Source organism: Bos grunniens, chromosome 3, assembly GCF_055505025.1.
Source record: "Bos grunniens cultivar Pamir isolate PY7600 chromosome 3, Bosgru_T2T1.0, whole genome shotgun sequence".
NCBI classification, from domain to species: Eukaryota; Metazoa; Chordata; class Mammalia; order Artiodactyla; family Bovidae; genus Bos; species Bos grunniens.
The window spans coordinates 41,328,603-41,344,803 of NC_141167.1; the positions used below are offsets into that span (position 1 = coordinate 41,328,603).

The 16,201-nt window shown below is 41.1% G+C and overlaps 1 protein-coding gene across 6 annotated transcripts in view; it reads left to right on the forward strand.

Annotated features, from left to right (window-relative positions):
- Positions 1-6,529, forward strand: part of AK4 (adenylate kinase 4) — a 96,675-nt gene extending 90,146 nt beyond the window's left edge. For 4 of the 6 annotated variants that reach the window (XM_086390394.1, XM_086390396.1, XM_086390398.1 and 1 more), the window contains exon 5: positions 466-6,529. In XM_086390394.1, the coding sequence (XP_086246520.1) occupies positions 466-580 (115 nt within the window). In that variant the 3' untranslated portion in view covers positions 581-6,529. The remainder of the gene's footprint in view (positions 1-465) is intronic. The other 2 variants (XM_086390395.1, XM_086390399.1) reach the window with 2 other exon arrangements.
- Positions 6,530-16,201: the final 9,672 nt, after the last annotated feature.

The following is a 16,201-nucleotide window of genomic DNA, read 5'->3' on the forward strand; positions in this document are numbered from 1 at the left end:
TGGACTGCATTCAGGACAGCAGTGTGCAGCCTCTGCTCTAATCATTGTCTGATCTTGTAGCCCCCAAATAATTTAGCCAGCCTTCAGGTATGAAGTTCTTGACCATTTATTAGGATACATCTTGTGTTTCATGATCTATAACAAAGGTTTTAGAGTAGCAAGGTTTGTCACTGATTTGCTTTTCACTGTGTGTATTGAGGCAGATTTGGGGTTGTCCCTATAATGTTATCATGTTTTTAAAGGAGAAGAAAAGGTGGCATGACATCAAGCTTGCCAGAATTGCAGAGGACAGGGCTTTATTTAGTTGTACTGAACTGGGGGAGTTGATACATTGGTTTTGGGACTCAGTGATGTGTGACATAGACCAGGAGATTGCGTTTAGATTGTACCCAGGATCTTCATCTGCGCTGATATCATGTCAAAAGGAAACCTAAAATGCCCTGTATGTCGGACTTTGTTTTTCAGGAGCCGAGGAGTGCTCCACCAGTTTTCAGGAACCGAGACTAACAAAATCTGGCCCTATGTTTACACGCTTTTCTCGAACAAGATCACACCTGTTCAGTCCAAAGAAGCCTACTGAGCCTGCGCAGTGGAAGAACCAGGAAGATATGGTCATTTGTTCAACTGTATGTGTAGTGTTGGTGCCATGCCCCAGTTAGCAGCTAGCTGAGATAGCTTGCAGTGTCTTTTCTAGTTTAAATGGTGAACAGACATGAAAACTAATGAATAGAATGAGTTAATGACGAGGCTCTTCTCTGCCTTTCTAAAAGAGGGGCCACCTACACGTGTTTAAGATGTCCCTGCACATGTCTCAAGTTCTTTATAAGAAAGGAAGCAACACAGGCTGGATTCCAAGCGGTGTATCACCCAAGCTCTAGTTGATTTTCCACAGCCAGGTTGTTGCCATAATAGCTTTTTCACACATGACGGTGGTGCTCCCTGGCTCTCCCCAGCCCCTAAAGGCTGTTGAAACATAGCACCAGGAGGCCTGAGAATGCCAGGGGCTCTAGCTTCCTTTGTCCCTGCTTCTCTGGCATGTGCCCTCCTGGTGACAGTGGGATTGAAACAGTAGCTCTCAGTGATTGCTTCTCTGGCCTTGAGTGACTGTCCACAGTTCACTTTTTCCTGTTAGGAATGACGCCTTCTCTGTATCCGTGCTCCATTGAATCTCTTTTTCATACATCCTAGAATGAAAGGACTTGGCTTCTACTACTTTTATTAGACATCTGTTTTCTCCCTCCCTAGACTATTCAGTAATGTTGTTCCTGCTTTTATCCCTCTCAAATTCCTGTCTGAGAGCTGAGAGCTGGGGGACGATGTTCAGTCTCTCTATGCACCAGGAGCTGAACCGCGTGGAGGGTCTACTTAAACTGTTCGTCTGACTCTCATGAGTTGACACCGCTCCTTTCTTTTATTGTGGCAAAATAAAACCCTAAGAGTCTTTGGGGAACTCTCAAAAACTGGGAAATATTCACCTCCATAAATGTTAAAAGATTGTATCTTATGTATAGAAGTAAATAAGACCATATGGAATTACTGGACTGAAAGAATAGTTTAGCTTATAATGAAGACAAAAAATATATATTTTGAAAATGCTGCTAAATATTGATGCTGACAGTGTTTTTCTCGTGTGAGTGACCCAAGCATATTATAAATAGTTGGTAAAGGGAATGGAGCCTGTGGGGTCAAGGAAAATGTTGCACTACCTGTGCCTAGACTCATGATGACAGCTTTATGATTATGGGATTTGATAAAATTGTAATTTTTTATTCTATTCCAAAGATGCTTTCTATAGGATGGCCATTAAGTCTAGAAATATAGATCACACTATTTTGTCATTCATTAGAATGTAGCATCAATAAACCATTTATTAAGGATTTGCCTCGTTTCCAGACTTGGTGGCCACTAATGCTCGCCCTCCTCTGGGAAAGACAATGAAATTTATTCCTGTTGCCTTAAAAATAGATATCCTCTTCATGCATCGTGATTGTACCAGCGAGGGTCCTTTAGTATTTCCAGGAGTGATTCTGTCTAACTCTTGATACTGCTGAGAAAACAAAAGCCTTTCAGCATAGGTGATGTTGGAACACATTATTTATTTTCTGAAGATGTCACAGTGAATTTCCAGTCATTCACTGACCCGTGGATTCTGAATGGTAGCCATGCATCTTCTCTACAAATACTGCCCCCACTCTGGCCAGTCCCTCTCGCTTTGTCCCTTCATGTGAATGTTCTTTGGCTACCTTAGTGGAAACACAGACCAGTTTCCTCCTCATCTTCTGAATCCAAGTGAAGGAAGATTATTTACTTTCTAGGTTTATGCAGTTAAAATGCCCAGTTCAGATTTGTGAAACATCGGTGCATGATAGTGACTTTTGAAAAGAGTTGTGTTTGAATGCCAGTTGATGGGGATAGGGTAAAAACCAGACATGCAGATACAGCTCAGGTTTCCAGGGGAACCAGGCATAGAGAAAAACAAGTCTTATTTGAGAAAAATTGCACAATTTAGAGTAGTTTTGCCATGGAGACAATTTCCATAAAGTAGGAAAAGTAGAAAGTTAAGGTTATTATAGGGATCATTCAGGAGAGGAAAGTGTGTGCTTTTTTGGAAGCAGAAAAATCTTCAAAACTTTCCTCCCTTCTGTTGATGTTTAGCAGATGCTCCAATGTAATCATGGCCTTTGGAGTTTTGGGAAGAAGTATGGGAAATGGCCTAGGTGATCCCTGACTCGATACTCTGCTCCTTCATCCTCCCCTCCCTTCTCCCTTCCAGCAAAATAGACACTTAAAGCCAGTGTCAGTGTTGCTCAATGCCTCTCAATAGTGTGTGCTATTTCTGAGGTTGCCCGCAGTAGAGGGCAGTCACCTTTGCTGGGTGAGACCATAATGAAAGCCAAACACTGTTCCCACGGGCTTTTGAAAGATGATGCTTGTTTGATGATGTTCGATAGCCTAAAAAAAATGTTTCTGGTTTTCTTCAACAAAGTCTAGCTTTTCCTTCAATGATTTTACACTAAAATAAATAAAATTTTCTTGAAAATATTTTGACCAAGATAAAATTAAAGGGACCTATTTAGTTTTCCTTCTACTGCCACACGTGAGGTTCCATCAAAGCTAGGCACAAAGAGTAGTTTGGGTGGTTTCTAAAATTCTTACATATCCCCTCCTTCTCTGATTCTAGCCAGCTCTGCGTTCATTTTGCTTTCTCTTATCCCCACCAGCTTCCTGCTTATTGAGAACTTGAAAACACTGCTGTGTTTCATATACTCTAACACTAAAGCAAGCATATAATAGGTACCATATATTGAAGGCCTGCTGAGTGTCATATGTGTACAGTTTTAGGACATTTGCAAACATCTCATTTAATCTTGCCAGCATCCTTTGAGACAGGCATGATCCCATGCTTATAAACAAAGTGAGGGTCGGCAGAGTAAAGCATTGTGCCCTGGCTTCTCCCAACGCGCAGTGTAGACACACTTGAACGCAGGCTTCCTGGCTCTGCTCCTAGATGTTGACTACCTGCATCCTGTCCCAAGAAACACAGGGCTCTGAGCTTGCTTGTATTTCCAAGTGGCCTCACATCCAGAATGGCAGGGTTCACTCTGGTGACATCCACCTCTGTGTGAGAGTGTTCCTTTTCCTTTTTCCCTTTTGCTTAAGCAAAGGAAGCTGCTAGAGGAGAGTCTGAGCCCTTGATCATCCGTAACTGCTCACTTATAAGTAAATTGAGGACTTCCCTGGTAAAGAATCTACCTGCTTTGTGGGAGACCTGGGTTCGATCTCTGGGTTGGGAAGATTCCCTGGAGAAGGGAACGGCTACCCACTCCAGTATTCTGGCCTGGAGAATTCCATGGACTATATAGTCCACGGGGGTCGCAAAGAGTGGGACATGACTGAGCGACTTTTACTTTTGTACATAAGTAAAATGAAAGGCTGTCAAAGTAGGCCTGGCTTGGGTCCAGGCTACTCTGTGGCAGCAGCAAGCTCATGGTCCTCCTTTGTTCTCTCAGTGTCCGTGGTTTTGTGTCCCTGAAGGGACCCTGATGCTTGCGCCACCCCAGCCACTGTGCTCACACACTCCCCTAGACTCCTGGGAGCCCTCCAGACACTATTCAATACTTTGTTTCCCTGACATCAGAACAGATGACTGCCTTGCCTCCACCCCCAAACAAGGCCCCCATAGTAACTGATCTTTCCTACAGTGCTAGCTGGTGAGCAGGTGGTGATTGAGCTCCTAATCCAGGGTCATCCTAGACTGCAATGTCATCCTCCCTGTGTGACGTTGCATCATTAACATCGTCCTGAAGGCCAAGCCCACGTCTTTGCCTGCCCTCTGATGTGGTGGCGCTGCTTATCACTCACAATTCTGGCAGGAATGGCTTCCCACCTCACCTGGCTTCTCCAGGGTGACTCTCAATACCTTCCGATAGCTCAGCTCACATGAGCTCCAGCTTCATCCACGGTGTGCCCCTCTCTTTGGTAGGGAAGGGGAAAAGGTAAGACTAGGCACAGGCAATGGAGGATTCTTGGGAAGCAGGTGATGCTGTGGCCTCTCCTGCCATTTCTAGGTTGAGTTTTTTTCTTTTCTGGCCACACCATGAAGCATGCAGAACTTACCCAACCAGGAATCGAACCTGTGCCCTCTGAAGTGGAAGTGCGGAGTCTTAACCACTGGACTGCCAGGGAAGCCCTATAGGTTGTTGACAGGATAAATTTTGATAGAAAGATGCCTATGTAAACCCATAAATAGAGTCTTTATACTTTTTAAATCACTGGAAACTGAGTTCAGTATCTGATTTCGGTTATTTGTTTAAAGAAGTTTTAACTACCCGCTTGTGGTGTGTGTTGGGAGCAGGAAGGGAGGGAGAAGTCTTTGCTTAAATCATAAAGACAGCAAATTTCCAAGTATGTTCGGGTATCAAAAGGGCTTGGTAGTCACTGTTTATTGGTGCTATGTGCACTCCATCCATTATCTAGTTAAATCCTCAACAATTAGCCTAAGTAATAGTATTATCTCAATTATCTTGCCTCCTTGTGTTTTAAAACTGAAATGCTCGTTTACTTAACCTTTTCCTATATGGGGATTAATCAGGAAATTCAAAAAGGCTTTTTAAATATGTTTCTCTAGTTTGAGCTCCCTATTCTCATGGATAGGTAAAACAATGTATTTGCTCCCACCTGGAATCTTTGCTTTTGGCTCTAGTGCCAAGACAGGAAGTGGGCATCAGCGGGTCCTGGCGGTAGCCGCACACTGCATATGCAGAGGACGGTGTTTCGTCTGTCCTCTGCTGGGTCACGGGATGTCTGGAGGCATTCATATCTACCTGATGGATTTCATGTGTTGCTTTTCACTTAATAGACAATATCTTTTCTTGCTGCAGTAATTTTGCCAGAAAGGCAATTCATAAGATAGAGTCATGTCTATAGTATGAATTGCGTTCTATTCCCCTCCATCTTCAGCAACTTCCTTGTCTGTTCGGTGTTTCAGAAGAGGAACCCAGTAACAGACGCCTTTTAATGTGGGAATGTGGTCTGGTCATAAGGTCCCTTTCCTTATATAACTGACCCAGTCTGGTTTGCAGATGCAACGTGTGCAAGACCCAGATGACGGGGAACTGTGAAGCCATATGTCAACTGTGAGGAAAATTTGCTTCCTGCGTCTGTTGAGACATAATTACAGTTGCTGATAAATGCCATACCTTATCTTTCTTTTAACAAATTGCACAGTTCTTGCCAAAATAAATGTCATTATCTGTATGCTTCAGGAAATTCCCTAAATTGGTGTGTGTGAGTGAGTGTGAGAGAAAGAAAGGTAGTGTGTGTTTTGGGAAGGGTAGTGTTGGATATATTCATTCCTTCTTTGGTGATAATTAGGCTATTCTAGAAAGCACAGTGTCATTCTTGAAATAAAAGATTTCCTGTTTAAACACGTGTCAAAAGAGCATTGCACCTTGAAGATTCTCACTGGGGTTGATGTGTCTAATTTCATTTCATAAAACCTTTCTCTTGAGACAGAAATGTGCTAAATAAGGACAAAGTTTTTTGTTTCATTTAGAGAAGAATAAAGGGAAGAAAAATGAAAACTCAATCTTTATGTCAGCTCCAAGGTGTCAGGGCATAGAGGGCTTTCCTAGTTTTATGAGAATTTGTACTACTGATTTTTATAGATTCTTGTTTTTGAGATGAGTAGATCTTGGGAAATTGTTGCATTACAATGGCATTTCACTGTGATTCCTCTCAAGCTCAAATCAGTTCTCTAACCTAATGACAACTTGCCTCTGGTTTACTCTCCTGTGAAATGTCAGCTCCATTTTCCCAGAAGTTGTGTGTTTACGATGAGTCAGTGCTTTTCCTCAGTGTGAAAGTTATCAGCCCTCTTGATTTTGGTGTATGTGCTTAATTCAAAGTATCTAAACCTGTAGTCTAATCTGTACATGCTCTGTTAATTGTGTTATTGATGATTTTATCTGGCTTGAAGATCGATTCAAACTTTTTAATTTGATAGAAATAAAGTTTTTTCTGCTTATAACTAGTGAATTCATTTAACATTTCTGTATAGCCTTTTATACTTGGCAGTACACACCTTCACAAATGCTCTCATTTATGCCACTCTGCAACCTTCCCATTATCAACAGTGTTTTCTCCACTTTGAAGATGGGGAAAACAGAGAATATAGTGTTCCCTGGATAATGTGATAGTTGGTGGCAGAGCAAGACCCCAAATCCAAGATTTATGACCCCCCCAGTCTCATTTTCTGCTACACTATGTTGCCTCACTTTGTTTACCTTCAAACTCCTTTATTTTCCAGTACTTTACTTTTTACCTATTTCCATGGACATTCTTTATTTTTGAAGTAACTGGATGATGTAAGTAGATCCTATCCTACAGGTAAGGAGACTGGATCAGAGTGCCTGACTCTAAGGTCATCCCGTCCAGGCTTACTCAACAGTAAGCAGTAGTCCAGCAGACCTCCCTGGTGGGAGCTTGAGGTGTAGAGGAAACAGAGCCTCTGAAGGAGAGTCTTCCTGTGACAGGGACAGGGGCACATGCCCTGGCTTCTCCCAACCTCGCCCACTCCTATCTCCTGCAGGGACTTTCCGTTAGCTGAAGTCAGACGCCAGCTGACACAGCAATTTGTTCTCCAGGCTTCCGTGTCCCTGAAAGGTGAACTGGACCTAATGGCAATGTGTGACATTGTTTTAAAGTTCAAACCATTCACTTTTTAGGAGGATTTTATATCTTGGTCTCATTGGCTTAACATTTGGGTATATAATATGCTTTAACCACTAGAGGTAAGCAGAAATGAAGGTGTTGCTTCTGAGTAGAAGCCTTAGGACCAGAGGATGGGTACCTATCTCTCCATCTGCATTGAAACTTGGCAGCTTTATGGGGCTTTTCTTTTACCTGAATCCTAAAGTGAAGAAGCAGAGACATTACTTTGCCAACAAATGTCCATCTAGTCAAGGCTATGGTTTTTCCAGTAGTCATGTATGGATGTGAGAGTTGGACTATAAAGAAAGCTGAGCACTAAAGAATTGATGCTTTTGAACTCTAGGGTTGGAGAAGACTTTTGAGAGTCCCTTGGACTGCAAGGGGATCCAACCAGTCCACCCTAAAGGAGATCAGTCCTGAGTATTCATTGGAAGGACTGATGTTGAAGCTGAAACTCCAATACTTTGGCCACCTGACGTGAAGAGCTGACTGATTGGAAAAGACCTTGATTCTGGGAAAGATTGAAGGTGGGAGGAGAAGGGGATGACAGAGGATGAAATGGTTGGATGGTATCACCGACTCAATTGATGTGATTTTGGGTAAACTGGGAGTCGGCAATGGACATGGAGGCCTCGCATACTGCAGTTATGGGGTTGCAAAGAGTTGGACATGACTGAGCAACTGAACTGAACTGAAAGTGAAGATGTGGAGCAGGGATGTGGCCAGTCCATGATGGATGGGTAGTATGCATGAAAAACAAACCTTTGGTTTTATAAGCCACTAAGATTTGGGTGGAGCTGGTATCACAGCTTGATTTAACCCAAGCTGACTGATAGAAATGGGTCCAAGATGAGTATGTCATTCAGTTCCAACTTTCACTTATCTAATACTATTAGGCTCTGGGGCTGCAAAGATGAGTAAGACCCAGTTTTTGTCCTTGACTTCCTTACAATTTCCTGGAGGGGATGGACATATGATTAAATAACTCTTTATGTAACTGTTGGAGTTAAATCACTGGATTATACTTGAAAGAACACAGAGGGAGTGACTCTTGGCTAACCAAGCAGAGAAGGAGAGCTAATATTTGAGTTGAGTGATGCAGGAAAAGAGGGAACCCAGGCCAAGGGAATGGGATGTATATAAAAATACAAGTACATGTGCCAGATGGATGCCAAAACCGTGTGAGGCAGGACTGGGGAGACAGAGATAAGACCAACTTGAATTGGGAAGTTGTATTGACCTGGTCTCAAAATTCACAGCAGACTTTACACTGAGAAGAGACTCATCCGATTTGCATGATGTAATTGTACTACAGGTCTGAACTAAGATGTGATAGTAGAGTTCAGAAAAGGGGTGGTTGTATTATATTTTTCTGGGAGGGGAGCCACTGTGTGAAATCTTGGCAATTTAAACTTTTTAAAAACACTGCACAGGCTGAAGAGCATATCTGTTTAAGCTGATATGAGACTTCTGGATGAGAAGAATACAGGAGGTAGAAAAGAGGGTCTTAGTGGCTGGATGTCCATGAAGTGAGGGGGTAGCGTATACAAGGACAAAGGGGTATGGAGGAGAGGATTTATAATTTTGATGACCAAATAAAATCTTATTTATATAGAATTCTGATGTATCAGAGAACATTACCTGTTTAAATAACTTGAGGTTTTTTCCCCAGCGTTCAACTTGATTTAATTTTCCCCATATTCATTTCAGCCAGTGAATATGTAAGCAACTAATAATTAAATGAAAACATGCCCATACTTGAGGAAACCTACCTAAATACGTTGTATATGTATTTTATATATGTGCATATTTTATATGTGCATATAAATATATGTATTATGTAGTCACTTAGTTGTGTCCAACTCATTTGTGACCCTGCTAGGCTCCTCTGTCCATGGGATTTTCCAGGCAAGAGTACTGGAGTGGGTTGCCATTCCTACTCCAGGGGATCTTCCCAACCCAGGGATTGAATCCCTGACCCCTGCATTGACAGGTGGACTCTACTGTTGAGTCACCACGGAAGCACACGCACACACACGTACACACACACACATGTACATGTATATGTAAATATTATATGTGTGTACATATATGCATGTATAACAGAAGATTGCAGTTACTGAAGATAGACCCTGGTGTCACACAATGGGCCAGGCATTGTACACCAGTTATAGATGATGAACCTCAGGATTAGGGAACGGAAGACTTCAACTCCAGTGCTCACATACGATTATTCAGCTGACTCTCACTAGCCAAAGATCCAGAGAGACCTAAAAATTTATACATGTTGACATTTATCAATTGAAGTTAGATGGTGAGGACTCTGAAGATGACAGTTGCCTAAGTCTTACCCTTTATATCTTCCCCAAACTATACAGATCAAGGAAAGCAAATAAAATCACAATTAACTCACTACATAACACAATTATATCTACCACATAACCAGTTAAGGGCCCTGCAGTCAAGGCTCCTTTGGCCTTGGGCAGGACTTGCAAGAGTCAGGGTGGAGAGCCTTGCCACTTGGGAGTGACTAGGACCTGAGCAGTGTTGAGTCTTTCCTGTGGCCAGCTTTTCTCCCAGCCAGGATCCTAGCATCAGTCCCCTTACAAGGAAGAAAGAGCTCCCATGGAGGGATTAAATCTTCTATCCCATCAGGAGTTGCCATCTTGCACCCTCCATTCTAAGTCTATGCACCCTGAGAAAGTGATTTCCTGTCAAGGAAGAATCGGGGATACAAAAAGGAATGGTCTGTGTCCAGATTAGTCAAGACGGATCAGTCATTCTCTTCACAGTAATGGCCCCAACACACTGACCACCCTAGATCCACTGACTGTGTTATATTACATCAACCACCCTGGGTCCAACAGTAGGGGAGAAGAGGGTACAGGCTAGCATTCCTTAAAGACCTGAACGAATCATCTGTATTTCATCTGTATTAAACTGTTATGTTCCCCCTGTATTAAGGCAGTGTGCTGTGCTTAGTTGCTCAGTTGTGTCCGACTCTGCGACCTCACAGACTGTATGTAGCCTGCCAGGTACCTCTGTCAACCAGGATTCTCCAGGCTAGAATACTGGAATGGGTTGCCATGCCCTCCTCCAGGGGATCTTCCCAACCCAGGGATTGAACCTGTGTGTCTTGCATTGCAGGTGGATTCTTCACCATCTGAGCCACCAGGGAAGCCCATATTAAGCCAATAAAGCAACTCAATTTAGTGCTCCTGAAAACCTTGGGCTTCCCAGGTGGCACTAATGGTAAAGAACCTGCCTGTCAATGCAGGAGACATAAGAGACGCAGGTTCAATCTTTGGTTTGGGAAGATCTCCTGGAGGAAGCATGGCAATCCTCTCCAGTATTCTTACCTGGAGAATCCCATGGACAGAGGAGCCTGGCAGGGTATAGTCCATAGGGTTGCAGAGTTGGGCATGACTGAAGTGACTTTGCATGCATGCATACATGCAAACATTACCTAAAAATTTATGCCTGTTGGCGTTTATCAATTGAAGTTAGATGGTGAGGACTCTTTGAAGATGACAGTTGCCTAAGTCTTACCCTTTCTATATATCTTCCCCAAACTATACAGATCAAGGAAAGCAAATAAAATCACAATTAACTCACTACATAACACAATTATATCTACTACATAACCAGAAAACAAACTCTTATTGTATTTGAGTGGAGAAATATCTCTAATTAAGAGCACTGCCTATGGAGCCCATTTGAAAATGGAGAGTGAGGCTGGGATTATTTGGAAAAAGAGTGCAGTGACATTTAGAGAGTCCCAACACTAAGTGGAAAAATACTGAGAAGAGCCATGCTGGATTAGGGCTCTCACTAATGGGGGAAGATAGAGTCTAATAAACATGTGTGTAAAAGTGCAGCTTCTGGGAGAAAACAAGGAACTTAGAAGGAGGATACATCTCTTAGAGATACAGTAACAAGTGGGAAAAATAAAGAAGTTAGTAGAAATTACAGTTTCTAGAGAAATGAGAATTTCATTAAATCTAATCATCCTAAACTCTCCTTAATCCTCCTCCCCTATCCTCCAAAAGGCTAGTCATTAAAGAAACTGTATTTCACTGTACCAACTGAAGAGGGCACTCTTGAACTGAGAAACTAGTAAGTCACTCTTCCTTCGACCCTATCCATGGAAACATCTGGTCCAGGAAAATCCAAAAGTCTTGAAAATCCGAATGTCTTGAAAATGAACAGGTGAAAGCAGCCAATATCCACAGAAAGTTAGTTTCAAAAGGGAATCAATTGAGAATCAAAATTCTTCAGCTGATGAAAGCATTCAAGGCCCAATCTAAAAGCAGAAGAAGCTGTAGCACAACACTCCAACCTGAATCAAATATTGTTAGACAAGCCATAAAAGATATGAAAAAACATCACAAATCAGTAATCCATAAATGCAGATGAGCAGTGGGCACAAAGCAAAAAGGTGTGAAGTAAGAATTGACTGAACACAGAAAAGAAAGTGAATGAAATGACCACCATCTCCAAAATTAGGACTAAATTACAAGATGCACAAGAAGGAATAGATTCATCAAAGTACACAAAGGAGATGTGGGAAAGTGAGATGAAAATTTCCAAGACAATGAAACAAAATAAGAAAAAGTAAGACACTCAGAAAAAAAAAATAATAGCTATAGAAGTCTGACAAAGAAGATCTAATATACCTGTAACTGAGTCTGTAAAGAAGAAAAAAAATAAAGCCAACATTTAAAGCTGTAATGCAATAAAAACTTACCAATAAATAAGCAAACCCTGAATCTATATATTGAAAGGGGTATTGTATGTTGAAAGTTACACTGTGGAATTTTGAAAATTGACTCAGAATAGTCAATGTTAAGACATACTCTTTATGTGTTTGGTTGTGCTGGGCCTTCGTTGCTGCAGGGGCTTTTCTGTAGTTGCTTTGAGGGGGCTCCTCTCTAGTTGTGGTGCTCGGGCTTCTCACTGCAGTGGCTTCTCTCGTTGCGGAGCTCGGGCTCTAGAGGGCAGTCTCAATAGTTGTGGCTCATGGGCTTAATTACTCCTCGGCATGTGGGATCTTCTAGGATCAGGGATCAAACCTGTGTTTACTGCATGAATGGGCAAATTCTTTACCACGGAGCCACCAGAAAAGCCTAAGACATATTCTTATATGTCCAGAAAAACGCCTCTAAACTTTAAGTCAAAAAGACTGAGTGATTCATTTTACAAATCAAACCAACAATTGAGTAATATTTTCAAGGAAACAAAGTGTGAGCCAAGGATTTTGTATCTAGCCAAGCTCATTTTCAGTTATTAAGCAAATGTGGCAAAAAAGAAAAAAAGGGTATAGTTGTTGACTCTGGGTGAAAGGCATCAGGAGTAGTATTCTTTTAACTTTTATTTAGTTGGGAAATACTTTAATTACTAAGTTGCTACATTAAAAAAAAAGTTTTAAAATGTATTTACTGTTTTGAATATTTATTGATTTCTTAATTTCTTCCTCTCCCCAGCCCCTGGTAACCACTCATCTACTTTCTGTCTATGAATTTGACTATTCTGGGCATTCATTGTAAATGGAACCGTGTAAGAGGCCTTTTTATGCCTGGCTTTTTTATTTAGCTTTTTTTTTTTTTTTTTTAAGGTTCATCCATGTTGTATCGTGAATCAGTGCTTAATTCTTTTTTTTGTGGGGGAAAATATTCTATTAATATAGGATGTACCACATTTTGTTTATTCATCACTTGGGTAGTTTTCATCTTTTGGTTATAAAGAACAATGCTGCAACAAACACTTGTGTAGAAGTTTTTGTGTGGATCGATGTTTTCAATTCACTTGGTTATATATTAATACTTAAGAATTAAGTTACTAGGGCATATGGTAATCCTATGTTTAACTTTTTAACGAATGGCCAAAGTGTTTTCGAAGGTGAGAATTTTACATTCTCACCAGCAGTGCATTCCAATGGGTTCCAATTTCTTCATGCTCTTACCAACATTTGCTATTGTGTCTTTTTTTTTTTTTTTTTTTATTGAAGGATAATTGCTTTACAGAATTTTGTTGTTTTCTGTCAAACCTCAACATGAATCAGCCATAGGAATACGAACATCCCTCCCATCTCCCTCCCCATCCCACCCCTCTAGGTTGATACAGAGCCCCTGGTTGAGTTTCCTGAGCCATACAGCAAATTCCCATTGGGTATCTATTTTACATATGGTAATGTAAGTTTCCATGTTACTCTTTCCATATATCTATCTCACCCTCTTTTCCCCTCTCCCCATGTCCATAAGTCTATTCTCTATGTCTGTTTCTCCATTGCTGCTAAGTCGCTCCAGTTGTGCCCAACCCTGCGTGACCGCATAGACTGCAGCCCACCAGGCTCCCCAGTCCCTTGGATTCTCCAGGCAAGAACACTGGAGTGGGTTGCCATTTCCTTCTCCAATGCATGAAAGTGAAAAGTGAAAGTGACGTCGCTCAGTCATGTCCGACTCTTAGCGACCCCATGGACTGCAGCCCACCAGGCTCCTCCATCCACCGGATTTTCCAGGCAAGAGTACTGGACTGGGGTGCCATTGCCTTCTCCATTGCTTCCCTGTAAATAAATTCTTCAGTACCATTTTTCTAGATTCTGTATATGTGCATTCAAATACGGTATTTCTCTTTCTCTTCCTGATTCACTTCACTCTGTATAATAGGTTCTAGGTTCATCCACCTCATCAGAACTAACTCAAATGCATTCCTTTTTATGGCTGAGTAATATTCCCTTGTGTATATGTAGCACAACTTTTTTATCCATTCATCTGCTGATGGACATCTTGGTTGCTTCTATGTTCTAGCTATTGTAAATAGTGCTGCAATGAACAATGGGATACATGTGTCCTTTTCAATTTTGGTTTCCTCAGGGTATATGTCTAGGAATGGGATTGCTGGGTCAAATGGTGGTTTTATTCCTAGTTTTTAAAGGAATCTCCATACCATCTTCCATAGTGGCTGTATCAATTTACATTCCCACCAACAGTGCAAGAATGTTCATTTCTCCGCACCATCTCCAGCATTTATTTTTTGTAGACTATTTGATGGCCATTCTGACTAGTGTGAGGTGATATCTCATTGTGGTTTTGATTTGCATTTCTCTAATACTGATGTTGAGCATCTTTTCATGGGTTTGTTAGCCATCTCTATGGCTTCTTTGGAGAAATGTCTGTTTAGATCTTTTTCCCACTTTTTGATTGGGTTGTTTATTTTTCTGGCATTGAGTTGTATGAGCTGCTTGTATATTTTGGAAATTAATCCTTTGTCAGTTGTTTCATTTGATATTATTTTTTCCCATTCTGAGGGTTGTCTTTTCACCTTGCTTATAGTTTCCTTTGCTGTGCAAAAGCTTTTCAGTTTAATCAGGTCCCACTTGTTTACATTTGTTTTTATTTCCATTACTCTAGGAGGTGGGTCATAAAGGATCTTGTTTTGATTTATGCTATTGAGTGTTCTGCCTATGTTTTCCTCCTAAGAGTTTTATAGTTTCTATTCTTACATTTCAGAGAAGGCAATGGCACCCCACTACAGTACTCTTGCCTGGAAAATCCCATGGATGGAGGAGCCTGGTAGGCTGCAGTCCACGGGGTTGCTAGGAGTCGGACACGACTGAGCAACTTCACTTTCACTTTTCACTTTCATGCACTGGAGAAGGAAATGGCAACCCACTCCAGTGTTCTTGCCTGGAGAATCCCAGGAACGGGGGAGCCTGGAGGGCTGCCATCTATGGGGTCACACAGAGTCAGACACGACTGAAGTGACTTAGCATAGCATAGCATATTCTTACATTTAGGTCTTTAATCCAGTTTGAGTTTATCTTTGGGCATGATGTTAGGAAGTGTTCTAATTTCATTCTTCTACATGTAGCTGTCCAGTTTTCCCAGCACCATTTATTGAAGAGGTTGTCTTTGCCCTATTGTATATTCCCGCCTCCTTTGTAAAAAATAAGGTACCCATAGGTACATGGATTTATTTCTGGGCTTTCTATCTTGTTCCATTGGTCTATATTTCTGTTTTTGTGCCAGTACTGTACTGTCTTGATGCCTGTAGCTTTGTAGTATAATCTAAAGTCAGGAAGGCTGATTCCTCCAGCTCCATTCTTCTTTCTCAAGACTGCTTTGGCTATTCGGGGTCTTTTGTGTTTCCATATGAATTGTGAAATTTTTTGTTTCAGTTCTGTGAAAAATACCATTGGTAATTTGATAGGGATCACATTAAATCTGTGGATTGTGTTTGGTACCATAGTCATTTTCACAATATTGATTCTTCCTACCCAGGAACATGGAATATCTCTCCATCTGTTTATGTCATCTTTGGTTTCTTTCATTAGTGTCTTATAATTTTCTGTGTATAGTTCTTTTGTCTCTTTAGGTAAGTTTAGTCCTAGATATTTAATTCTTTTTGTTTGCAATGGTGAATGGGATTGATTCTTTAATTTCTCTTTCTGATTTTTCTTTGTTAGTATATAGAAATGCAAGTGATTTCTGTGTATTGATTTTGTATCCTGCAACTTTGCTAAATTCACTGATTAGCTCTAGTAATTTTCTGATACTATCTTTAGGGTTTTCTATGTACAGTATCATGTCATCTGCAAACAGTGAGAGCTTTACTTCTTCTTTTCCGATCTGTATTCATTTTATTTCTTTTTCTTCTCCGATTGTGGTAGCTAGGAGTTCCAAAACTATGTTGAATAATAATGGTGAAAGTGGACACCCTTGTCTTGTTTCTGATCTTAGGGGCAATGCTTTCAGTTTTTCACCATTGAGAATAATGTTTGCCATAGGCTTATCATATATGGCCTTTACTGTGTTGAGGTAGGTTCCTTCTATGCCCATTTTTTGAAGGGTTTTATTCATAAATGGGTACTGAATTTTGTCAAAGGCTTTTTCTGAATCTTCTGAGATTATCATATGACTTTTACCTTTCAATTTGTTAATATGGTGTATCACATTGATTGATTTGCGTTCATTGGAGAATCCTTGCAGTC